Source organism: Labrus bergylta, chromosome 4 (genome assembly GCF_963930695.1).
Source record: "Labrus bergylta chromosome 4, fLabBer1.1, whole genome shotgun sequence".
Classification (NCBI taxonomy): domain Eukaryota; kingdom Metazoa; phylum Chordata; class Actinopteri; order Labriformes; family Labridae; genus Labrus; species Labrus bergylta.
In genome coordinates this window covers 2805868-2830867 of record NC_089198.1, presented here as the reverse complement: position 1 = coordinate 2830867, position 25000 = coordinate 2805868, and the positions used below count along the sequence as shown (strand labels likewise).

The 25000-nt window shown below is 45.5% G+C and overlaps 1 protein-coding gene across 25 annotated transcripts in view; it reads left to right on the top strand.

The window, feature by feature from the left end:
* The window catches only part of LOC110005370 (discs large homolog 1-like protein), a 105833-nt gene that overhangs the window by 41508 nt on the left and 39325 nt on the right, over positions 1–25000 (top strand). For 8 of the 25 annotated variants that reach the window (XM_065953473.1, XM_065953472.1, XM_065953470.1 and 5 more), the window contains 2 exons: positions 12325–12489; positions 15411–15545. In XM_065953473.1, coding sequence (XP_065809545.1) covers positions 12325–12489; positions 15411–15545 — 300 coding nt within the window. Of the gene's footprint in view, positions 1–10; positions 288–12324; positions 12490–15410; positions 15546–19061; positions 19070–19600; positions 19603–20627; positions 20994–24933 lie in introns of those variants that run through there. The other 17 variants (XM_065953495.1, XM_065953477.1, XM_065953479.1 and 14 more) reach the window with 7 other exon arrangements.

Here is a 25000-nt window from a genome sequence, read left to right as displayed (position 1 = left end):
AGCAGGAGCAGCAGCAGCAGCAGCGGAGGAGGAGGAGGAGGAGGTGGGGGGGAGGATGGTGCTGGAGGAGAAGACGGAGGTGCAGGGGATCCACGGCTGGAGGAGCCGTGCGGCGCGGGAGGAGCCAGCAGCGCTCCCAGAGGAGGAGGCGGCTGTCGGCCAACTGCCTCGGCTCCGACAAGATGTCCCCCGGCGGCTCCAAGAAGCTGGAGTGTTTCTCGCCCATGCTGTGCCACTGCAAGGTGGCCTGCACCAACAGCACCATCTCCCTCATGTTCGGCTGCAAGGTGGGTGGAAACATCTGGAGCCGAGCGAGGGACGAGGGGGACGGGGGTCACAGAGAGGGCAGCGTTTGTTTATAAAAGTGTTGTAGGAGAGCGTTGTGGAAGAAGGTGAATGACTGAACTTCATCAGAATAGAGAACAAATTTATTTTAATCATCCACCGTGCAAAAACTGTCATTTGTGGGGGGGGGTTACATTTTGGACCGGTTGATGGTCGGCAGTTTGAGTGTTTTGGAGCTTCAAGTCCGTGTGAAACGGCGAGATGTCACCCTGGAAGTTTCTAGTTGAACTGTGACCATAACATTTTCCTCAAACTAACTTAAAATCAATTTATAATATTTATACTTCAGTACTCGTTTTTAAACCAGCAGAGGTCACTCTCTGCTGTTTGCATCTCTTGTTCAACATCAGCGGCTGATGATGGAACGCCACGAGGTACCTTTTATAAATCGCACCATGAGGTTAGCTGATAGTGTCTCAAAACAAACAATACTCCCAACCTTCGTTTCAGAGCGCTGATCACCATTGCTTGTTGTTGCTAGGTTACGAAAGTTAACCTCAATAATCCTCCTGCACCGGGTTCTGATATCTATGTGTGCTGAATATGTTTGAAGACGATGTCAAGTCGGATAAGTTTTTTTTCTTTTTCCTCCGCCATTTTTGTTGACAAAGCTGATATCAGAAGCCCCGCCCCTTCTTTGTTGAGATTGGTCGGTGAGGGGGAAGAGACACTGACGAGCGTGGCACTCCTTCTAAACTTTGAACTGCTTTGAGCTCAGCGTTACGAGCTGACTGGTTCAACCACACAGGGACGGCTGCGGCTCAGTTGGTAGAGTCGGTCGACTCGCATTCCTCAGGTCGGGGGTTCGATCCCCAGCTCGTGCAGCCACATGTCCAATGTGTCCTCGAGCCCCAAGTTGCTCCCGCTGCTGTGTATGAATGGATGAGTTAATACTGATGGACTCTTTACACAGCAGCCTCTACCATCAGTGTGTTAATGTGTATGAATGGATGAGTTAATACTGATGGACTCTTTACTCAGCAGCCTCTACCCATCAGTGTGTGAATGGATGAGTTAATACTGATGGACTCTTTACTCAGCAGCCTCTACCATCAGTGTGTGAATGGATGAGTTAATACTGATGGACTCTCAGCAGCCTCTACCATCAGTGTGTGAATGTGTGTGAATGGATGAGTTAATACTGATGGACTCTTTACTCAGCGGCCTCTACATCAGTGTATGAATGGATGAGTTAATATACTGATGGACTCTTTACTCAGCAGCCTCTACCATCAGTGTATGAATGTGGAGGTGTGACCTGCGGTGTTAAAGAGCTTTGAGGACTCAGAAGACTAGAAAATAAATATCCAAGCTTAAGTCCATTTAGCATTGGTTTTGTATTTAAATTGGTCACCAGCACTTTAATGGAAACAGGCTCTAAGGGTTACTTGATACGGACCCTAATTGTACCATGAACAGGTGCTAAATGTACATTTGTATGAGACAGTAAACTTTACCTCAGAACAAACACTTAGCACTTTACGGATCGTTGAAACCAAAGCTTAAAGAGATTTTGAAACGCACGCTCCAGGGTATCGAGAAAGAGACCTAAAAGTTGACCTGAAACTGATTTGCAGAAGGGTACCTGAAAACAGACTCTGAATGGCTCATTGGAAACACTCTGGAAACTTGGTACCTGAAAACAGACTCTGAATGGCTCATTGGAAACACTCTGGAAACTTGAGAAGGGTAGCTTGTAAACTATTCGGGTTATTGAAAATAGATGCTCTATAGTTTGATCTAAAACCGCTGTTAGAGAATCAGTCAAATATTTAACGGGTGCCTGAAAACAGACTCTGAATGTCTCATTAGAAACAGGATGGAAATGGACCCCATGAAGGGTAGCTTGAAAACGATTCAGGTACTTAAAAAAGACGCTCTAGGTTTCTGAGGTGATATGAGATGGCGATTACATTTTCTGTAAATCGATTGGTTACTTAACTTCTCCTTGAGCGTGAATCAGATTATCTTAAGCGTTTCAACATGAAAAACTGATGATGCAACATGATTTATGGACTCATCTTTTAGGTAAATCTAAAAAAAGTCTTCTTGAGGCAGCAGACGTTTGTTTTCCAAAAGGTTCTAAAACATGATCCATCTCATCCCTAAATGTCGGCTTTGTTTGTTTTAGAAAGCGACTAAATTATGGATTTGTAGTACGAGGCATCATTTCTCCCAAACACGGCTTCAAAGCATGTGGAGTGCCGTTGGTGAAGATTTGATTCTTTACATTTTGAATACCTGAACCTCTGAACTCAATCAGAAACATTTGATGTAAATCACTGCGATGCCACGATTCATCTGAGGATGTTCTGAGAAACAAAATCCACAGAAAACATTTTCTTGGATTAAAATCAAATGTGTGGGTGAGACTGAAAAACAAATCACATCAGAGAGAAGAGAAACTGAAACTGAAAGTGTAAACCAGGTTCTGCTGTTGTTGTTGTCTCCTCCGCTGTGCGCCTGTCAGACGACAGCTGAGGGGGGGAAACCCCGTTAACTCGTTGTCAGCGAGCGAGCTGTGTTTACTTGTTTGACCCGACGCCACGCGATAGGCCGACAGAGCCGCTCATTCTCTCCGCTTCACTGCACCGGCCAATCTGAAGCCGGGGCAGCAGCAGCTGTGAGGCGTGATTGGCCGGTGGGGAGCGTCGTTTGGCAGGCTGGCAGGCACGTGCATGTGTGGTGAACATGTGCTCTGCAGGGAAACACCACGCACACATCAGATGTGCTGATGGAGGCGGGGACTCAGCCGAGCTCAGCATGCAGGAAGAAACTGTAGTCACACAGATTACCAACATGCACCATCACTAACATCAGATTGAAAGGTTTGATATGAACGAAAACACAGATTACCTTTAAGAGAAGAGGCTTGTCTTTTAGAGAGTCAGCGGTCTCTCCTCTCTCGCTGTGTGACTCACCTTCAGAGGTGAGAGAGTAAGGCCTAGTCCACATGGAGGCGGGTAGTTTTTGAAACTCAGCTTTTCCTCCGTTTGAAAAAAGAATCAGAATCAGATTTATTGTCCAGGTATGCTTACACACGCAAGGAATTTAATTTCTGTGTCTGTTTAGCGTTCATCAGAGTGACAGCCTGGGGGAAGAAACGGTTGTTTTAGCGTACAGTGTTCTGTAACGGCTGCCAGAGGGGATGAGTTTGAACAGTTTGTGTCCGGAGTCTGCAGTGATGCTACCTGCCCGTTTCCTGTCTTGGATGGGGGGCAGGTCGACACCAGTGATATTTTTCTGCAGTCCTTATAGTCTGTTGCAGTCTGTGTCTGTCCAGTTTGGTTGCAGATCCAAACCAGACAGTGATGGAGGTGAATAATGTCGTCCACACGTCCAGTTAGCATCGTTACGTCTGCCATTGCTCTAATCTCATTTAAACTAAAGAGACAGCGTCGCACAATGACGTCACACGGAGGAGAGACCGGCGCCCAGCGTGGCGTTACAAGACCAACACTCTTGTTTCCCCGTCTACACAGAAACACCTTAAACTAAGTTTGTGAACATCTTCATCCTGGAAGAAGTTTTACTAAAGGAGAGTTTTCAGAGACCTGAAAAGCAGTTTGTGTACGAAACAGGAAAACCTACATTGTCAAAAATACCCGCCTACGTGTGGACGAGGTCTGAGTTTGGTTTTGGAGAAGCTCAGTACAAGTCTGTCTGTTAGTTTATGAAATTTGAAAGTGCTTACTTTTCCCGCCTTTATTTGTCCTTTGCCGATCACATGCTCGGCTGATATCGATACTGAAGTCATTATTCCCCTCATGACGACATGCTTTCCCGAGGTGCCTCAACTTTCCTCTCTCATGGTGGAGTCATGTTGGGTCTTTAAAAATAGTTTAACAAAGAGGGCGGGGCGTCTGTGGCTCAGTGGTAGAGCTGGTCGTCTCTCAACCGGAAGGCCGGGGGTTCAAATCCCAGCTCCTGCAGCGACATGTACGATGTGTCCTTCGTAAAGACACTTAACCCCAAGTTGCTCCTGCAAATAACTTCAATCTATTTGTACTTTCTATCCCCCGGTTACGGCCACAACCTTCCTGGAGACCCCTTCCTGGGTCTAAGTGAGGGACACGGCCCCTGCACACAAGATGAGGAGTTTTCTGTGATATTTATGATCTTGGTCTTGACTCTTTCTCGCCCTGCCTTGGTCATGGTCTCTGTCTCGGAGCACTCTGGTCTCGGATATGTCTTGGTCTTGACTAAAACACAACCGTGCACATTTGGCTGGTACAGTAACTTTTCTGTGAATTTGACCAACACTTTATTTCCCCTGCATGTTGTCACTGATATTCAGAAGTTTAAACCCTGTGTGTAGTTTCCTTTAGAAACATCAGAAGGTTCATCCTGCCTTTTAATATTTCTGTTCTGAAGAGGGGGTCCCAGGCAGGACTCAGGTGTTCTCGAGCACTGTCCACAGGAGATGTGAACACAACCCCGCTAAAAATAAGGAAGTGGACCGCTATATGACGTCAAATCACTTGACTCATCCTCCATTCGACATCTCCTGACTTCTTCAAATTTCAAGAAGACTCCTGCACACCCTCTGAATCGCACAATTTAGACGATATGCAGGAGTTTGCTTGCAACTTTTGGTAATTAAAAAGAAGAAACCACCAGATATATTGGGGACCTTGGACTACCTTTTGATTTTTACTATAATTGTATCATGTTTCAAAATCTCTATCTCTGTTAGAAATAGACCTCACAGTTGACCTTTGCCCCCCTTCTCTCTGATTGGCCGTTGGGGGGAGGAGTCAGAGTCCAGCTGCAGTGATCCAGATGTGATTGGTGTCCGTAGTTGATCTGAAGGATTAGGGGGCAGGGCTCTCGTAAATCTCACACTGGAGGTTACATGTGATGTAATGCAGCGCTCAGCTGTCTCTCATGCTCCGACACTTTGATCTTAATTAAGCCACATTGATCAGCTGACATCGACTGCCTTCACCACCGCACACTCAATAGAATGTGCCGGAAGTTATCAAGCGTGGAGCAGTGAGCTGATTACTTAACATTCAGATCAAATCATATCAGGAACACTTTTCAACTAAGAAGAGCCAGATCAGATCAGGGTCGAGCTCCAGATGTTGAAACCTTCAGAACGACACAGAACAGAACCGGACCACTTGGTGGAAACAGGACTTTTAATGTGTTACATTTGAACTGCAGTACCCGTTTTAAACACTAGTTGTTGTTGCTGCACTTAGAGTAAACTATTCCAACACTTACTCTGACCCTCTGACCCCCTGACCCCCTGACCCTCTGACCCTCTGACCCTCTGACCCCCTGACCCCCTGACCCCATGACCCTCTGATCCTCTGACCCTCTGACCCTCTGACCCTCTGATCCTCTGACCCTCTGACCCTCTGATCCTCTGACCCTCTGACCCTCTGATCCTCTGACCCTCTGATCCTCTGACCCTCTGACCCTCTGACCCTCTGACCCTCTGATCCTCTGACCCTCTGACCCTCTGATCCTCTGACCCTCTGACCCTCTGATCCTCTGACCCTCTGACCCTCTGACCCTCTGATCCTCTGACCCTCTGACCCTCTGATCCTCTGACCCTCTGACCCTCTGACCCTCTGATCCTCTGACCCTCTGACCCTCTGATCCTCTGACCCTCTGACCCTCTGATCCTCTGACCCTCTGATCCTCTGACCCTCTGACCCTCTGACCCTCTGACCCTCTGATCCTCTGACCCTCTGACCCTCTGACCCTCTGACCCTCTGATCCTCTGACCCTCTGACCCCCTGATCCTCTGACCCTCTGACCCTCTGATCCTCTGATCCTCTGACCCTCTGACCCTCTGACCCTCTGATCCTCTGACCCTCTGACCCTCTGACCCTCTGACCCCCTGATCCTCTGACCCTCTGACCCTCTGATCCTCTGACCCTCTGACCCTCTGATCCTCTGACCCCCTGACCCCCTGACCCTCTGATCCTCTGACCCCCTGACCCTCTGACCCTCTGACCCTCTGACCCTCTGACCCCCCTGTCTGTGAATCTCACATCGCTGCACAAAACGATCATTAAGTAACTCTGTTTACATCATATCAGCTAAGAAATGAAGAGTTTGATCCTCTTCCTCCTCCTCCTCTTCCTCCTCCTTCTCTACTTCCTCCTCTTCTTCCTCTTCTTCCTCCTCTTCCTCTTCCTACTCTTTCTCCTCCTCCTCCTCCACTTCTTCCTCCACTTCCTCCTCTTCCTCCACTTCCTCCACTTCCTCCTCCTCCTCCTCCACTTCCTCCTCCTCCTCCTCCACTTCCTCCTCCACTTCCTCCTCCTCCTCCTCCACTTCCTCCTCCCCTTCCTCCTCTTCCTCCTCTTCCTCTTCCTCCACTTCCTCCTCCTCCTCCTCCTCCACTTCCTCCCCCTCCTCCACTTCCTCCTCCTCTTCCTCCTCCTCCTCCTCTTCCTCCTCTTCCTCTTCCTCCACTTCCTCCTCCTCTTCCTCCTCCTCCACTTCCTCCTCCTCTTCCTTCTCTTCCTCTTCCTCCACTTCCTCCTCCTCCTCCTCTTCCTCCTCCTCCACTTCCTCCTCCCCTTCCTCCTCCTCCTCCTCTTCCTCCTCCTCCTCCACTTCCTCCTCCTCCTCCTCCTCCTCTTCCTCCTCCTCCTCTTCCTCCTCCTCCTCCTCCTCTTCCTCTTCCTCCACTTCCTCCTCCTCCTCCTCTTCCTCCTCCTCCACTTCCTCCTCCCCTTCCTCCTCCTCTTCCTCTTCCTCCTCCTCCTCCTCTTCCTCCTCCTCCACTTCCTCCTCCTCCTCTTCCTCCACTTCCCCCTCCTCCTCCTCTTCCTCCTCCTCTTCCTCCTCCTCCTCCACTTCCTTCTCCTCCTCCTCCTCCTCCTCTTCCTCCTCCTCTTCCTCCTCCTCTTCTTCCTCCTCCACTTCCTCCTCCTCCTCCTCTTCCTCTTCCTCCTCTTCCTCCTCCTCCTCCTCCACTTCCTCCTCCTCCTCCTCTTCCTCCTCCTCTTCCTCCTCCTCCTCTTTGTTTCACTGGAAACCTCCCCGCTGCCTCCTACGTCCACATTAACATGTGCTCCCCCCTCCTCCCCCCTCCTCCTCTCCCCCCTCCTCCTCTCTCCCCCCCCCTCCTCTCCCCCCCCAGTGAGTGGGCCAGGTGTCTCGGTCTTCTTGACGTGCGGCGGGGAGTTGATCCTGCGATGTGTTCCTCAGTGTCCTCTCTGCAGCTTCACACCTCTTTAAATCTTTTTAAACAATCAGCAGCTTGTTGGTCTGTGTACCTGCGGGCGCTGTCGTCAGGTGCCACGGTTTGATCCCGTGTGGGCTCACACGGTGCAGCGGTGCGACCTGTGAACAGACCGGTTCACGCACTTCCTGCTTTGTGTGTTCGCAGTTTGTTTCTCCCCCTCCGAGTGTCGTGACGGCTCGGCTCGCCTGCAGCCTCCTGATGCTTCTCCATCTGCCGCTCTGTTGGTCATGCAACATTTAGACGGAGCTGTTGTGTAGCAGACGCTGTGAACACTTAAAGTACCTGAAGACAATCCTACAATTCACTGAGCAGACGCTTTTATCCAAAGAGACGTACATCAGAGAGGAAGAACAACACAAGCAAGGATCTAGAAAAAAGGGAACAATGTGAGTAAGAGCAAACGATCAGCTTTGAGTCTGATTGGACACACAGGTGCTGACAGGAAGTGACCAGAGGCAAAGCACAACATTGAGGGCAGTTCTTGAGAGCTCTAATCAGTATAGAAACCATCTTATAAGTCGTCGTTATCAAACAAAAACCATCGTCATTACCATCATCATCATCAATAATATGGAGACCATCATCAATAAGTTAGTAGGTATTCATGAAAGAGCTGGGCCTTTAGCTTTTTCTTAAAGGTGCAGAGGGACTCTGCAGATCACATGGAGTTTGGAAGTTCATTCCACCACTGGGGGGCGACAGGAGAAGACCAGAGGAAACGCTTTTTGTTTATTTATCTGGATGATGAAGATATCCTGAGTGTGATTAAATGACTCTCTTACAGAAATATTCAGCGGACAGCTGTGATACAATGTTTGATACCACGGCCTTTCAAACGACACGTCTTGTTGATGGTTGATTTAAAAAGTACAGACACTACATGTGTTTCATAAGACAGGAGCGTGGGAGCTGTCATACCTCGTGCACAGGTTTGACCCTCAGTGACCCGACACACCTGCACAAAGTGAGGACTTTAAAGAAGGTCCCTGTGCTGTCGTCCGGTCGCAGATTCAGACCGACAGACCACAGGACAAAAGAGAAACTTCTCCCTGCTGTCGTCGACTTTTTAAACGACTCATTGCTTTTTGCTTTTTAAAGGTTTTTTTAATGATGGTAATGACGATGGTTTTTGTTTGATAACGACGACTTATAAGATGGTTTCTATACTGATTAGAGCTCTCAAGAACTGCCCTCAATGTTGTGCTTTGCCTCTGGTCACTTCCTGTCAGCACCTGTGTGTCCAATCAGACTCAAAGCTGATCGTTTGCTCTTACTCACATTGTTCCTTTTTTTCTAGATCCTTGCTTGTGTTGTTCTTACTCTCTGATGTACGTCTCTTTGGATAAAAGAGTCTGATAAGTGAATTGTAGAAAGGTGTTTTTTTTGGGGGGCTCAGGATAGGACAGCTGAAGAGAGTCAGGAAATGTTGGGAAAGGGCCGGGTCGGAATCAAACCAACGGCCGCTACAACGAGGACAACAGCGTCTGTGCGTGGGGTGCACATAACCCCTAGGCTCTCTGTCCCCTTAATCGTGTTTGTGTTTACCCCGTTGTTTCATCTGTTGTATTTATTGTCTCTATTTCAGAGATGCACTGATCAGGAAAATCTGCACCAATGCTGATGTTTGAAACAACAATTTCAATAACAATTGCCATTTCAGTCACTGGTGTTTGTTTCCTGAGTTCTTCTGGTGACTCCCACAGTGCCAACGTTTCCTCTCGTGTCTGACGATGAAAACGGGTCAGAGTTTGTTCTTCTGCCCGATACGACACCTCCTCTGTGAATCAGCAGTCAGGTGTTTAGATGTCAACATTAAAGTGATTTGGCACGACAGATCAAGAACACTACTACTGACAGCGGTTCATGCAGAGGTGCTACTTGTCAACAGGGAAGGCAGGCGACTGTGTGTCCCCCCCCCCGGGGGCTCAAACAAACTTTAAACCAAAGCAGAGGCCCAAAATGTTCCAAAATTTCCAACGACAGTAGGAGACCTCCCTAAGGGGGCCCCATCTGGGAGCACTCACTATCGTTGCTCTGCTGAGTGTTGCGTGCATGATTGCTGTGAAAACCAAAGTTCATCAGTGAAAGTCAACAAAGAAACAAGAAGAAGGATCGTCTACCGGAGAGAGAAAAGAAACGGCAAGAAAGAAGATTTACACCGAACTTCCAGCAGATACGTGTGCGTTGTGTTTTGGCTGCATTCAGTCCATACATCCATCCGTCCAGTCCCATCCCAGCTCCTCCCCCCTCATGTCTGACTCCATGTTTGAGATTTCAGGCTGCTATAGATGTTTTAGCACCTCTGTTGTTAGCACTGGATGATGAGGAGAGTCATACTGGGAGTGTTCCTCCCTCACTGAGTGTAATCTCCTCTTAATCTGTTGGCCTCTGCTCCTGAACCTAATCCGCCCAGTAGTTAAATCAGTAATTAAAGCAGGAGAGTCATGGTGGATACTTCACTGCACACACAGCTCGGGCTTCAAACCAGCTGGGATGAGCGACCGGATCGTCTGCAGGGAAGTTATCAACATAAAATTAAAGTCTCAAAAATGACCTGAACCGCCATGTTGACGGGAGAGTTCCTACTCTGAAGCAGGAGCTATGAAGGTTCCTCTAAATTCCTCGACGCTGAAGAACATCTGGCAAAGTGAGGAATGGGATGAAGTCGAGTGATGCACGCTGTCCCTCTGCAAACCAATAAATCAAACATGTAGGTACATCTAACACCTTGAAGCTGTGATGATTCACACATCGACACAAACAGTGTTTCAAGTGTGAGATGTAAGAAGAGAAAATCCTTTACATGCAGCGCTTGGGTTAATAAATACACAGAAACATTAACGCCGTCTAGTGTTTCCTAAAATACCTCCTGAACTCAGAGACTCTGACTGTGGGCTGATTCACACGACGCAGAGGAGAATGTCTGCACAGAGCGGACAAAAGAAGTGAGAGAGAGAAACACGACGAAGGAAAGTGGAGAGAAGAAAAAATGTCCGACACAGTTTCCCCCGAAACGACAGGAAACACAAACAGTCACAACCCCCCGAAACTCTCGCCCTTAAAAAGCCTGTTTAATCTCTTTCTAGAGACGGATAATTTATGGATGGATGGATCCTGTCAGGGCGGCAGAGCGAGTAGATGTGATCACGTATTGATTATTTGGACAAATCGACAAAATGACAGTTTGAGGGAGACCCCAATGAGGGACGAAGGTTTTCACTTTTATTCAGTATGTGTTCTTCTTCTGTCTCCGCTCCTTCGGTCCGGCGTCCTCTGCAGCAAGGCTTCTATTTCTGCAGGATGTCAGAGCATGGAGCATCGATGAACCACAGAGCAGATGAAGCGAGACAGGAAGTCAGACACTGAAACATCTGGTTTATGTGTGTGTTTTTAATGGTTTTATATAGAGCTGGGTTTTGTCCACAACCTCATGACTCGATTCGATATTGATCAATATGCTTCAATATCGATTCAGTATTACACATAGATGAGAGAAATACCCAGATAGCTCATCACAGAACCTTTTTAGATTTGTTAAATAATTGTGTTTGTATTTGGTTAAAACAAACCGACTCAAAATGTATTTTATCGTTGCATTATTCTTTAATAAACAAAGAATAAAACATGAATGTACAGGATGATCTAAAGTGAAAGATTGTGCCTGACCTGAATTCACAGCACCCACAGCGCCCCCTAGTGGAGAGGGGTGTCATTACAACGGGGGGAAAAAATCAAAGGCAGGATTTCCCTGAATCGATTTTAAATTGGGAAAATAATAATTGCAATGCATTGATGAATCGATTTTTTTAGCCAGCCCTAGTTTTATACCACGTACATTGTTATTATCTCGCGCTGTTACGATTGAATCTGTAAAATAACGGCTGGAAATCCTTCTTCTCGGCACGCACCGATGCGAACACTCAATGCACAGGGTGGAAGATCTGGGTTAGGCTCAAGTCCAGGTCATGTGACTCGAGTCCACACCTCTGTTTTCTACCCGCATGAGCAATGAGTCGAGATCAGGTGCCATCACACAACGAGTCTGTGCAACCCTTAGCACCACAACACAACATGTTCCTGTAACACGTGTACAACTTGACAACGTTCCTGCTTTTCATCTTGATTCATTTAAACAGAACGATGATGCTAACAAGCGTCTCCTGCAGCAGGTCGGCTGTTAGAGACTTAAAGCGCCCTGGTTTAGTGAACAGAGAGAATCTGAGGACGTGATGGTCTGTCACTTCGTCTCGTTATGTAACACTCGACTCACTCACCTGTCAACATGAACGCCTCTCCTCTGAACGAGACACAACAGATGAATAAAACTGTGACTCATCAGCCTCTCTTCATCTGACGTCTGAAGCGAGCTGAGGCTTTTATTTTGGTAGATTTTCTCTGGTTTGGATCCATTTTAATAAAGCTGTAACGTGGTTGGAGTGGCTGCTCGAAGTGTTGCACATCAGAGTAATGACGGTGAAGTTTTTTATTTTTAAAGGCTTTCTGTAAAAATCTCCTGCGCCTGTCAGTCTGCGTTCAGGGCAGCATCGTCCTGCGCCTGTCAGTCCGTGTTCAGGGCAGCAATCTCTTGCGCTATCAGTCCGTGTTCAGGGCAGCAATCTCCTGCGCCTGTCAGTCCGTGTTCAGGGCAGCAATCTCTTGCGCCTATCAGTCCGTGTTCAGGGCAGCAATCTCTTGCGCCTGTCAGTCCACGTTCAGGGCAGCAATCTCCACAGTCTGACCGTCTTCTCCTGTTTTGTGTTTTACAGAAGTACAGGCACCACGATGAGGACTCGTCCCCGCAGGAACAGAGCTCCCCCCAGCTGACGGAGGAGGCCGGGGGGGCGGAGCTTGTCCAGGTAGCAGAGAAGAACCTGTCCCAGATCGAGAATGTGCACGGATACGTCACCCACGCTCACATTTCACCCATGAAGGTAAGGGATGCCATCGCCTTCTCTTTCCTCTCTGTCGTCTTTTTGTTCATTAAAAACTTGACTGACAAGGACGTTAAAGCTGCTTCAGTCTGGATTCAGATTTAAGTGAATTACTACACACACACACACACACACACACACACACACACACACACACACACACACACACACACACACACACACACACACACACACACACACACACACACACACACACACACACACACACTCGTCTGTGTGTCCTTCATGTGGTTCACTAAACACTGAAGCTGCTCCGAGGCTCACACCTGTACCTGCTCGTCATACCTGTCCGCTGTCATTAAACCATCTCACACACACACACATACACACACACACACACACACACACACACACACACACACACACACACACACACACACACACACATTTACACACCGACTGCCGATGTTTTTTTTTGCATCACATATGCTGGAAACATAAACATGAGTGTTTATAACACAATATTGACATAATACTTTAAAACAGACAGATTGGCAGGTTTGTTGGAGCTTGAAAATGCACTCGCTTTGAATCTAAACATTTAAAAAAATATATTTTTTAACGTGGTTTTTAAAAGATTTTATCCCCTGGAGACATTAAAAAAAATAACGTCCTTGCCTGATGTGAGCGAAGATTAAGAGTAGTTTCCAGCCTGGCAGAAAAAGGAAAAAGCTGGAAAATAATACTCTAGCAGCTGTTTTGAGTTCATTAACCTGACTCGTAGAGGACCTGAGCTCTGATGTTTGTGTGGACTGATGTGCTCAGGCTGCACTCAGCTGGAGCTCTACCGCCACCGTGTGGTGTGGAGATGTAAGTGACGCCGCAGGAGAAGCTTCACAGAGTCTGTTGTTATTGTCAATATGATGATGCTCCTCTGAAAGTTCACAGCGTACAAGGTGGTTAAAATTACATTACACTCTTTAAGGGACAGTTCTAGTGGAAAAAAAACAGTGACAGGCACCATGCAGAGAAAATAATGTTTAAAAATGTGTCAGACCTCTAACAGCTGTTTTTTTATTAGAAACTTAAAGGAGAAGTATGTAACTCTGACACCTAGTGTTTGAAATGGGTACTGCAGTCCAAATTCTAAACATTGACCATGCTCACTCAGGTCACCATGTGGTGGACTCTGAAGCTTCAGTGTTTATCCAGCTCTGCATGGGTCTGTAAACCTTTCTGTGTTCTAACCTCTCTCCATTTTTCAAAAGCATCTCCAATATTGATCCTAGTTTGAGCACGTTTCTGCTCGTGGAGCTTATTAGAAACATGCAGAGGCTTTTTAGGTCGGGTACAATCACTTCTATCTGAACCACTTCTCTTGACCGCTTCCATCGCTGCAACACCTGTTGACCTGATAACTGCTCTCATATCTGACAAACCGAGGGGCCTCCAAAACGGCCGTGTGTGGGGGGGGGTGTTTTAAAACCGCCTACCTTCTCCAAACAAATCCAGAGCATTCAGGACACAAAAATGATTCAAACATTGTTGTGTATTTTGTGAGTGGGTCACACTATGATTGGTCTTAATGTACCTGTGCTGCTTCTTGTCTTATCTTCAGCGGACGTGTCAGACGTCTCAGGTCTTGTCCTCGTGTTGTGTGTCGGCTTCCTGCTTCTCCTCCTGAGGCTCATTTTCAGTCATGTGTCTGTGCGCCGTTTGGACATGCAAATGCGGTGTTGTGGACGTTTTAAAGTTTTTGTGACTGTTCAGCAGATTAGAAACTGACGCTGATGTTTGGGCGCCTGATTTTTAGGTCACACTTTCAAAATAAAAATACAGTACTTCTAAAGGGACAAAACACTTGAACAAGACTCTGTTGTTAGTCTAGAATCTACTTTGTATGGAAGCAGAAAAGGGCCACATGTGAAAAATTAATTAAAGTGAAAGGACACCATTTTGATTAAATGTCAGAATTCTAATCTGTAATTTAGACTATTACATTATTATTTTGTTAATTTAGGATTTTTTATTTTACTTTTGAATTCAACGTCACTTTTCTGATTCTCAAAAACTTCAATTCTGAATTTGCTGAATTTGGAATTTAATCTCTGATATTTTATTTATTTATTTTATTTTTAAATCTAATTTTAGATGTTTTTCTTTTCTTTTTTTGTTGTAAAAATTTAATTTTGGTTGACTTTAATTTTGAAGTCTGAATCGTGATTTAACCTTCGGTTTTTAAAACTTTTGTATACGATTATTATTATACGATTTGGTTTTGTCTGGTGTCAATTTTTAAACTTAATCTCTGATTTGGATTTTTCTGGAATTTGTTATGAATATTTTATTTTACTACATTTTTATTTATTTATTATATAAATACATATTTATATAATAAATAAATACACTTTTTTATGTTAAATAAAGTTTTTCACATTGGGCTTTAAATGGTTTATTTTGAAATCACAAATCAAAATTCTCCGATTTTGAATTTTTTCATCCATAAATATTTTTTCCCCACTTAGCTTTTATTATTTTCTGAGAAGTTAATTGTCAGATTAGTTACTTAACCTCTTGTCACGTCAAGTCTTTTTTTACATCTTGCTTTGACTCTGAAGTCAAATTTTAAACTTCTTCACAAAACTTTAGTCTTTTTGCAATATTTTAAAACATTTATGTCTCTAAAAAACACCGTCCAATCAGTGGATTAACTCTAGATGAATAAAAAGTTCTTAGAATATTTGTCTCTGGATCTGAAGTTTTTATCAGATTCAACTTTAAAACTCTGAGACCATCGCTACATTTTTCTCATGTGGTCCTTGCCGTCTGCCGTAGTTGTGTCTTTCCTCACCCTCTTTCTGATTCTTTGTCTCTCAGGATGAATTATCTCTCTCTGCTGCTTTGCCTTTGCTGTATTTTGACCTCTGCGAGCCTCCATCTTCCCTCCCTGTATTCTGTAGGTAGCATCTCTGGAGTGCATCTATGACGGACAGCACCTCCCGGAGCTCCCCTCCCCCACGTCCTCCACCCTCTACCCCCACGGAGAAGACAGCCCCCTCCCCTCCTGCTCCTCCAACCCCTACCCCCCAATCCAGGTAAACAAACCCTTCCCACCACCCTATCCTACCTGTTGTCATAGTAACCTCAAACTTCACTATCCCCTCACTTCTGCTGTTCACATCTCACAATATTTCCATCTTCATTTTGAGACTCTAACCCTCTAGTCCACCTTAAAAACACGCTGCTGGGGGTGCTGGTGCTGCTGGTGCTGTTGGTGCTGCTGTTTGTGGTGGTGCTGGTGGTTGTTTTATTTGATGTCGGGACTTTAAGGCTTCATCGGGGATCAAAGGACAACAAAGAAATACTTTGAGATTGTGCAGATGGATGTTAGCTCTTATGTGGTTAGCTGGGGTTAGCCTAGCATAAAGGAATAAAGAACAGGCTACTGTTGATGGACTCGGTCCAAAGTTTGAAAGCTTGTGTTTCTTTTCATCTCTATTTACAGATTCTACATAAAAATATAGAATCTGTACACGTAGGACCTGACTTTGGTATGTGAAGCGTTGTTTCCATTTGGAGTCAGTCATGTATCAGCAGTGTACGCAGGAAAAACTGTCTGTCTGGTAAATAGTATAAGGACTTGAGCTTTTATCGCGCTGTTTTAGTCTTCTGATGACTCGAAGCACCTTTACCCTGCAGGTCACACCTACACATTCACACACTGATGGTAGAAGTTGCTGTGTAAAGATACCATCAGAGGCAACTAATCCCATTCATACACTTACATACTGCACCGCTGCCGGCGAAGCAGCAGGTGCAGCTTGAGGCTAGGTGTCTTGCCCAGGGACACATCGGACAAGTTGCTGCAACAGCTGGGGATCTACCTTCCGGTTGAGAAACGACCAAAACTACCAACTGAGCCACAGCCGATCAAACATTCCTTTGAATGCAAAAGCAGAAACACAATCCGCCGTTATGAAATCCCGGCTCCTTGAATGTGATAAAGATTTATGTATCTCCATAAACAGATAACTGCATGAAAGTGCGAGGGATTTTATATCAATATATATCTTTTAAACGCTATAAAGAGTTGGGTGTCGTCTGCATAGCGATTCAAATCAACACCTTCCTGCAGGTCTAGGACCCTACGTTATACATAATAGTCAAAAACATTCTTGTGGCTGTAAAGTGAGTTTAGAGGTCAAGGTAGTGGTTTTTAGTTCTTTATTTAGGAATAATATGAAAAGATCCTGACGAGTTTGAAGTCTGTTAATCAATAGATGTCAGAGATGCATCTTTCAAAGGAGTGGTCTCAAGTTTTAAGGATTAACATTTATATAGCGATGCATAGCGATGAACATTATGCAAACATAAATGTCAAAAGGTATTGGGCCTGGGACAGAGCCTTGTGGCACTCCTTATGAGACGTTTGATGTTGGTAATGAGAAGTTTAATCGCTGATTTGCTTTCTTGAACGTGTTTAGATTTCCTGGCTTCCTTGAATGCATCAGAAATAATCAATTTGACCTCCGTTCCATTTCTCCCTCTTGAGGACAGACTTTTTACAAATATGCATCATGATGTTGTTAATTTAGCAAACTTAAGACCTGTGAAATTAGTTCCTCTTTTCGGGTTCATACCGCTGAAGTAATCCAGAGTGACGCCTCTGTGTAACTTACTATTCACAGTTAAACTGAGACCCACCACAAACAGATGAATGGGCGCTCCTTTGAGGGATGTAATGAACCAAGAAATGACAAATAGTCGCTTCTTAAGTTTCAGTAAACAATGAGGTATACAGAAAAAGGAAGTCTTGCTCACGACCATGGAGATACGGACAAGTCAGTCATCATTCCCAGAGGCATATGGTCAGATGATAGCCAATGGGTCCCCAGGTTGAAGTATTTATACATTGATCACATTAAAAGTCTGACTGGTTTAATTGGTAGTTGTCACATCCGACTTTTTGATCCCAGAACTGGACCGTCACACCTTCAGTTCACCTGTACCATCACCTGCTCTGCATGGCTGTGAGTATTCTGTTCACAGTGACACTGATTGGTGGAGAACTCTCCACATCCTACCCCCTCATTGTTTCCTCCCGTTTGATCTGCTACAGCCACACGTCCCCGTCCTCTGACGTCAGCCAGCACTTATCTCCAACACCTCTGCCGCGATAACGCAGTGAATGAATCGTCACATCCCACAAAGACACTGAAGGCTGGGAGGACGTACTGTACACTCCTTCTTTTTTTTTTTTAATCATTCCTTTCATTTCTTCATCTCTCTTCCTCGGCCTCTCGCTCTCCTCAGCAGCACCATGGCAACACAGGAGATGAATGCCGACAAAGAAAATCCTGACGGCAGGAAAATGGAGGAGGTGGTGGTGGAGGAGGAGGGGGTTGAACCTGTGGAGAAGGACAAGGGCAGATTTAGTGAGGCTTTCTGTAACAGGGTCTGATTGTAAAATGCAAAACAGCCGGCCTCCAATAAGATTTACAGCAGCTCTGGTGTATATTTATCACCAGGACAAAAGGACTCAGAGGCCATGAAATGACTTGTCACTAATGCTTCCTCTCCATCGTCTCATCTCTGCTACACTTCATTCCCAGCTGCAGCAAAGGATGCTGGGAACACAGGCCAGCTCTATTTATAGCTTTCAGTCAGTCCTGGAATTTCAGGGAAATCATGAAATTTCAGCGGTGCATTTCCAGGCAGAGGAAGTTTGTAACATCAGGAAAACTTATGAAGAGCAGAATGTCATCTTTTGAACAGTTTTCAGACTGATGAGACAACACTGAAATCATTTTCTCAAATGAGAAGTTCTGAGTCTGAGAATCATAAACTATGAGGCCAAGTATTTCCCTTTGGGTGAGAAAACCCTCATCTTATATCCTGTTATTTGTATTTGTATTTTTAAGAAGGTTTATACCCTCACAAATCTCACATTTCTGTATCTTATACACACAAAGACATCAAACTTCCTCAAAGCTTGACAGACAATTCTGTCTCAAGTTTGTTTCTGCTGTGAAAAGAACAGGACACGTTTTTAAATCAGATTTAATCCCCAAGTAAACACTTGTGCTTCTCTTTCTTGTTTTTTGAACTGCAATATAAGAAGATAGGGTTGTGTGTTAGGTTGTTCATGTTCAACACTTAGGTACTCTTTCATAAAAATAAAAAAAAATGATTATAATCGCTGTTAAGTACTGAAACTGAAAAACTGCGACAAATTGCAGGCTGTCATAATTGCACAAAAACATTGGCAATTTTCAATACTGAAACCTTTCCAAAGTTTTTGTGCAACTAAGAAAATGTGCAGAAGCTTGCTTGTTATTTGTGTCAGTTGAAAACTATAAATTGTCTGATATCTGTTGCATAGACCTTCTATTTATTCACTAGTGATAAGCTTTATGCACTGTTTATTGTTTATTTGGGACCGATGAATGCATCCTGATTGGTTTGAAGTGTGTGCATTACTTGTCAGATTTGGTTTTTTAAAGTAATGGTAAATGGACATGAGCTTGTATGGCGCTTTTCTAGTCTACTGACTCCTCAAAGCGCTTTAACACTGCAGGTCACACCTACACATTCACACCCTGATGGTAGAGGCTGCTGAGTAAAGAGTCCATCAGTATTAACTCATCCATTCATATGCCGCCGACAAAGCTGGGGGAGGAACTTGGGGTTAAGGGTCTTGCCCAAGGACACATCTGACATGTAGCTGCAAGAGCTGGGGAAGAGTTTGATGTCATCTGCAAAGAGATAAACATCAACGCCTTGCTGTAGGTTTAGGACCCTACAGTTTATCAATAGATGTCAGAAATTCAGTTTTTAAAGCAGTGTAGGTCTAGGATTAACATCTATATAGATTCAGGTGTCATCTGCATAGTGATGAACATCAACAGTAAAGGTGTTTAGGGTTTAACATCTATATAGATTCAGGTGTCATCTGCATAGTGATGAACATCAACAGTGTAGGTGTTTAGGATTAACATCTATATAGATTCAGATGTCATCTGCATAGCGATGAACACAAGCTTCTCACACGCTTGTCGCCACGTTACAAACATAAATGTCAAAAGGTATTGGCCCCAGGACAGAGCCTTGTGGCACACCAAATGAGAAGTTAATGTTCGGTAATGAGAAGCCGTAGCCTCAAGTCATTTTTGCTTTTGGCAATGCATAGTTGCCCTTCACTTTCCTGACCGCACTTTGTTTTTTCTTGGAGGACCTTATGAGATCACATTGTTATACCACTACTGAAAACAAAAAAAAATTAGAATATTAAAAAACTTCTGATACGCCAGATCTTTTTAAAGTAAAGGCTGTTGAGAGAGAGAGAACACTGACTGAACTGTTAAAGTACATTGGCAACACATGTGTGCAGAAGTTTCCCTGCATCTTTTGGTAATTAAAAACAAGAAGTTACAAATACTGGGTGCCTAGGACTTCAATTTTTTGTTTCTCTGGTGTCCAAAGAGGTATCAACATTCTCGTTTTGTGACAACCCTTAGTTGTCCGTCTCTCTGAATCCATAAGAATACAGACAGATTTTTCACCTTGAGCCGATTTAGACGGAGTAACAGAGCTGTCTTTACAAACAGTAAGGGTCTAGATGAACTCCCTCACTATATTGAACCAGCTGTCAGTCGATCCCCGACATCCCCTCTCACCCTACTGTCCGTCACCGAGTGATAAGTCAGCATTTTTCAGGTGTGAGATTTCCCCCGCTGACTCATGTTTGGAGAGGGACTCAAAATCTGAGGACTGAAGTAGGACAGAGGTCAGCCGGAATAAACCCGGCGGACTGAGAACCCAGGAGGAGGAGGAGGAGGAGGAGGAGGAGGAGGAGGAAGGATCTGCGTGAGATTTCCAGACTGCAGAGAGGAGAGAGATCAGAGGACTAATTTCTTCCTTGCCTGCGCTCTCTTTAAACACACACACACACTCTGTCAGACACACACACAGCCGCCTCTCGTCCTCTCGTCAGCCCTGCAGTCTGTTGTTTCTGTCTGCCTCACACAGACTGAGGCTGGTCGACCCGCTGCGCGCTCTCCGCCTGCTAAGTGATGCTCTCTCACCCTGGCAGGTTAACCCCCCCCCCCCCCCCCTCCCGGAGGATCCTCTCTCTCTCCTTTTTTTTTTTTTTTACTAGTGAAGTTTAGCGTCTGACGGCCAACCGGCTATCTGAGAATACTGAGGAGGACAACCTCGGAGCGTCTCACCTCCTCTGCAGCCTCCCTGTTTGTGTCTGCGAGGAGGAGGAGGAGGAGGCGGCGGAGGGGGGGACACGAGGTGGAGTGAAGCCCCCCTCCCATCGTCTGCTCTGCACTCCAGCCAGCACCACCTCCGCCGCCGCGCAGCCTGCAGCAGGCTCGAGAGGAGAGGAGGCGCAGAGGAGGGGACGCACCACCTCCACCTTCACAGCAGCAGCAGCAGCAACAAGCGGCATGCTGAACTCCGTGTGGTACGCCAAAAAGATGGGCCGCCGTATCATGGGCACCCTAAGGAGAACCAAGCGGCTCCACCGGCGCCTCCTGGTAGGTCATACCTCCCCTCCTCCTCTCCCCCCCCAGCCATGAGAATATACATCCTAAAGGTGAGGAGGCACCGTGTGTAAACATACGATGATCGTGCAGCCCGCCGTGTGAGCGTGTGTGTTTGTGTATATGTGGATGTGCCGCTGCTGGACGAGGCAGATGTGGAAAAGTTGCAACAGGAGAGCTGCTGCTGCTGCTGCGTCATGTGCTGGATCAGGAACCGTGCAGAAACCTTCACATCTGGTCTCGACTCCTCGGCGCAGATCTAAAAAACGCCCTCAGCCTGTTTTTACAGCGATTTAATGTTTCCATCAGATAAACAGAGACACGTCGTAAACATGAGCACAGCTGTGATTGGTCGACAAGGCTGCAGCGGCTGAGAGCAGGTCGTTACTCTAAACATAAGATGGGTTTGTGCGTCGTTAAATGTTTCAGACACACACACACACACACACACACACACACACACACACACACACACACACACACACACACACACACACACACACACACACACAGGTTTACCTGCATAAGCAGCAGCATCATGTTCTGGGCAGATGTGAGGAACCCCTGCAGTAGCACATGCCTTCCCTGGCGTTGCCTAGCAACCTCCAGGCTCCTGACACGCAGCACTACCCCACTGCCTCACACACACACACACTAACACACATGCATTCCTCTGTAATTCTTCTTTAAAAAGAGAATCAGACACTTTGAAACAGATGAGGGAGTCGTCCTCTTTCTGATAATTAACGTCTTCTTCCTAACCTGCTTCTGATGGTTATAATTAGACTTAAAACTAACTCGTTACTCGATGTGAGGCTTCAGCTGTTCTGGGAAAACACATTTTTATTCTCTCTTTTTTAGTACCAAACTCCACTTTGGTGTTTACCTGTTGAGCTTCATCACCTGCTTTAGTGTTTCCTCTCTCGTCTTCGAATCCTTCAAGGCCGCTTTACTCCTTAGTGTCTACACGTTCCTGCTTTTTGTTGCCTTTTGGATCGTTAATGTTTTGAAAACTTTATACATCAGGGTCATCGAGATATCTGAAGGTTTAAATGTCTGTGGTGAGTTTAGGTTCAGTTATAAAAGTGGGATATTTGAGTGTCTGTGGTGAGTTCAGTGTCTGAAGTTATAGTTGGATATTTTTGTTTGTCTGTGGTGAGTTTAGTGTCTCTAATATAAGTTGGATATCTGAGAATCTGTGGTGAGTTTAGTGTCTGTAATATAAGTGGGATATCTGAGTATCTGTGTTGAGTTAGGGGTCTGTAATATAAGTTGGATATCTGAGAATCTGTGGTGAGTTTAGTGTCTGTAATATAAGTGGGATATCTGAGTATCTGTGTTGAGTTTGGGGTCTGTAATATAAGTTGGATATTTGAGTGTCTGTGGTGAGTTTAGTGTCTGTAATATAAGTTTGATATCTGAGAATCTGTGGTGAGTTTAGTGTCTGTAATATAAGTTTGATATCTGAGTATCTGTGGTGAGTTTAGTGTCTCTAATATAAGTTGGATATTTGAGTGTCTGTGGTGAGTTCAGTGTATGTAATATAAGCAGGATATTTGAGTGTCTGAGTAATAGTTTGATATACCCGTACTTCCTGTGGTGACAGTCGCTGTTTGTTTGACAGTTTGTTTGTTTCAGACCTCTTTGTTGCAACCGTGTGATCTTTAATCCTGCAGACACAAAGTTAGTTTGTGTTTGAGGTAAATGACAGACCGGATCAAAAACAAAACACAGACTGGTTCTGGGTTTGAATCCCTCCACAGGTGAGAGAAAATGTTTCTGCATACATTTGAACAAAATGAGGGGGAATAACTGCGCCCCTGTTTTACTCCTGACCTTGTTGGTGTAGCTGGATTTATTTCCATCCTGTGGATCTGTTGACAGTGATGTGAGCTGTGTTTCCCTGTATGGCCTGTAGGGGGAGCTGCAGACGTACAGCAGGCTCCTGAGTGTCTCAGAGTGGAGGATGTGGAGCAGTGACAGACGCTGGGGATGTTTATCCACTGTGACATGTTCACTGCAGTTCGTCGTATCGATTTAACGTCTGAACGCTGCGTTTGTGTTCCTGTTGTCATGAATCATGTGCCGAAGACTCCTGCACACTTAAACGCAGCACACTCGGGTCGATTCTGATTGGCTGCACACAAAAAAACAATAACATCTGTAATTGTTCAGGTGAAACATAATCAAACTCGGGCTATAAAAAAAGATCAGATCAATTCATTTTAAAGTCTTCTATTGTGAGTATGGATTGAGATGAGGCGTTCAGGGACAGTCCAGGCCGTCGTGCATCCAGAGGAAATGTTGATGGGTCGTGGTATCAGGCGGTGGCGAGGGGAAAGATCTGGAAACACTTCTCTTAGATTTGAAATCCTACTTTTGGAATCAATCCAGCTGCACGGCGCCTTGTTATCACGCCAACCCTCGTATGTGGGTTCTTACAGGTCGCGTTTTTATGTTGCATAATCCATCCTTTTCATAATTAACTCAACATAAAGGCTGGAAACTACAAACTCCACACAGCAACATCTGTCCCTACAGAAACACAGAAACATCTGTCCCAACAGAAACATCTGTCCCACAGAAACTGTTTGTTTGGATTCAGTGTTCTTGTTTTTGAGCGACAGTCTACATGCTGCACATACCTTAGCAACCGTTTGATGCCAGACTGTTGCTAAGGGACTTTTGTATCGTATGCCTTGTAAGTAGGGATGGGTAGGAGAACTCAGGTACTTGTTCATGACACCATTACCCGGGCACATGTTGTTACAAGCTCCTTTGCTAGCGTTTCATGTGTACCCGAGCTTTCTGGGTTTACCTCTGTGCAGGGTCTGTCCACACCGTTAAATATTTAATTCTCTACTCTGTGAATTTCAGTTTCTCCTGACAAACAATATGACATCTAGTGCTTTTATTTTGAAGATTGACAAACTGAAGTGTGGTGCTTTTATTTTGAAGGTTGACAAAGTGATGTTTGGTGCTTTTATTTTGAAGGTGGACAAACTGAAGTGTGGTGCTTTTATTTTGAAGATTGACAAACTGATGTTTGGTGCTTTTATTTTGAAGGTAGACAAACTGAAGTGTGGTGCTTTTATTTTGAAGGTGGGCAAACTGAATCGTGGTGCTTTTATTTTGAAGGTGGACAAACTGAAGTGTGTTGCTTTTATTTTGACAAGCTGTTGACTCAGATCTCAACACTCAGAGACTCGTAAATAAATGAGTCTCTGAGAGTTGACACAGGTCAAAGGTCAACATTCCAACTTTGTCTCCCCCTCTGTACAACAAGCTAACGAGCTCTGCTGAGTGAGAAAAGCGAGGGTCAGTGCTGTGTAGAGCGCCCTCCTTCCTCGTTCTTAGCTATACGAGACAGACCTTTAGTTAACGTCTGGAGCAAATCAAATTTGAAGCAGAGACGAGCTGTAAAAACTGCTCGTGCCAGTGTTTAATTAAGACTGGCGTTTATTTGGGATTAGGGATTAACCTTCAATTTGAATGTTTACGGTGTCGTACGTCAGTCAGCTTTTTATCTCCAGCAGAAGCTTAAAGAGAAAAGAGAGCTGCAGCCGTTAACCAGGAGTCCCCGTCTCATCCCCCCCTCGACGCTGACATGCACATCGCTGTGTCTGAATCCGGGGGCGACATCGATTATTCATGCAGAGAGTGGAGCCGCCCCCCTCCCCCCCCTCGTGCTGACATGTGCCACGCTCGCTGAAGCCGATAAATTGGCAGGAGAATGGGAGAAGACAAGAGGGAGGGTGTCACAGAGAAAGAGCAACCAAGCGGTGGGGGGTGGGGGGGGTGGGAGACCGGGAGAGAACAGAGGGAGTGTGACTGTGCGGCGCCGGCGGAGCCTGAGTAACAGGATTGAGTTTGGAAATGTAGCGGACGCCTCGCAGAGACTGAACGAGCCGCTCCACATCTGAGGAATCCATCCATATTTAATCTCTTCCTCCGACGATCATCGGGAAGATGACCACACATTACCCCTGGCAGGAGTTCAA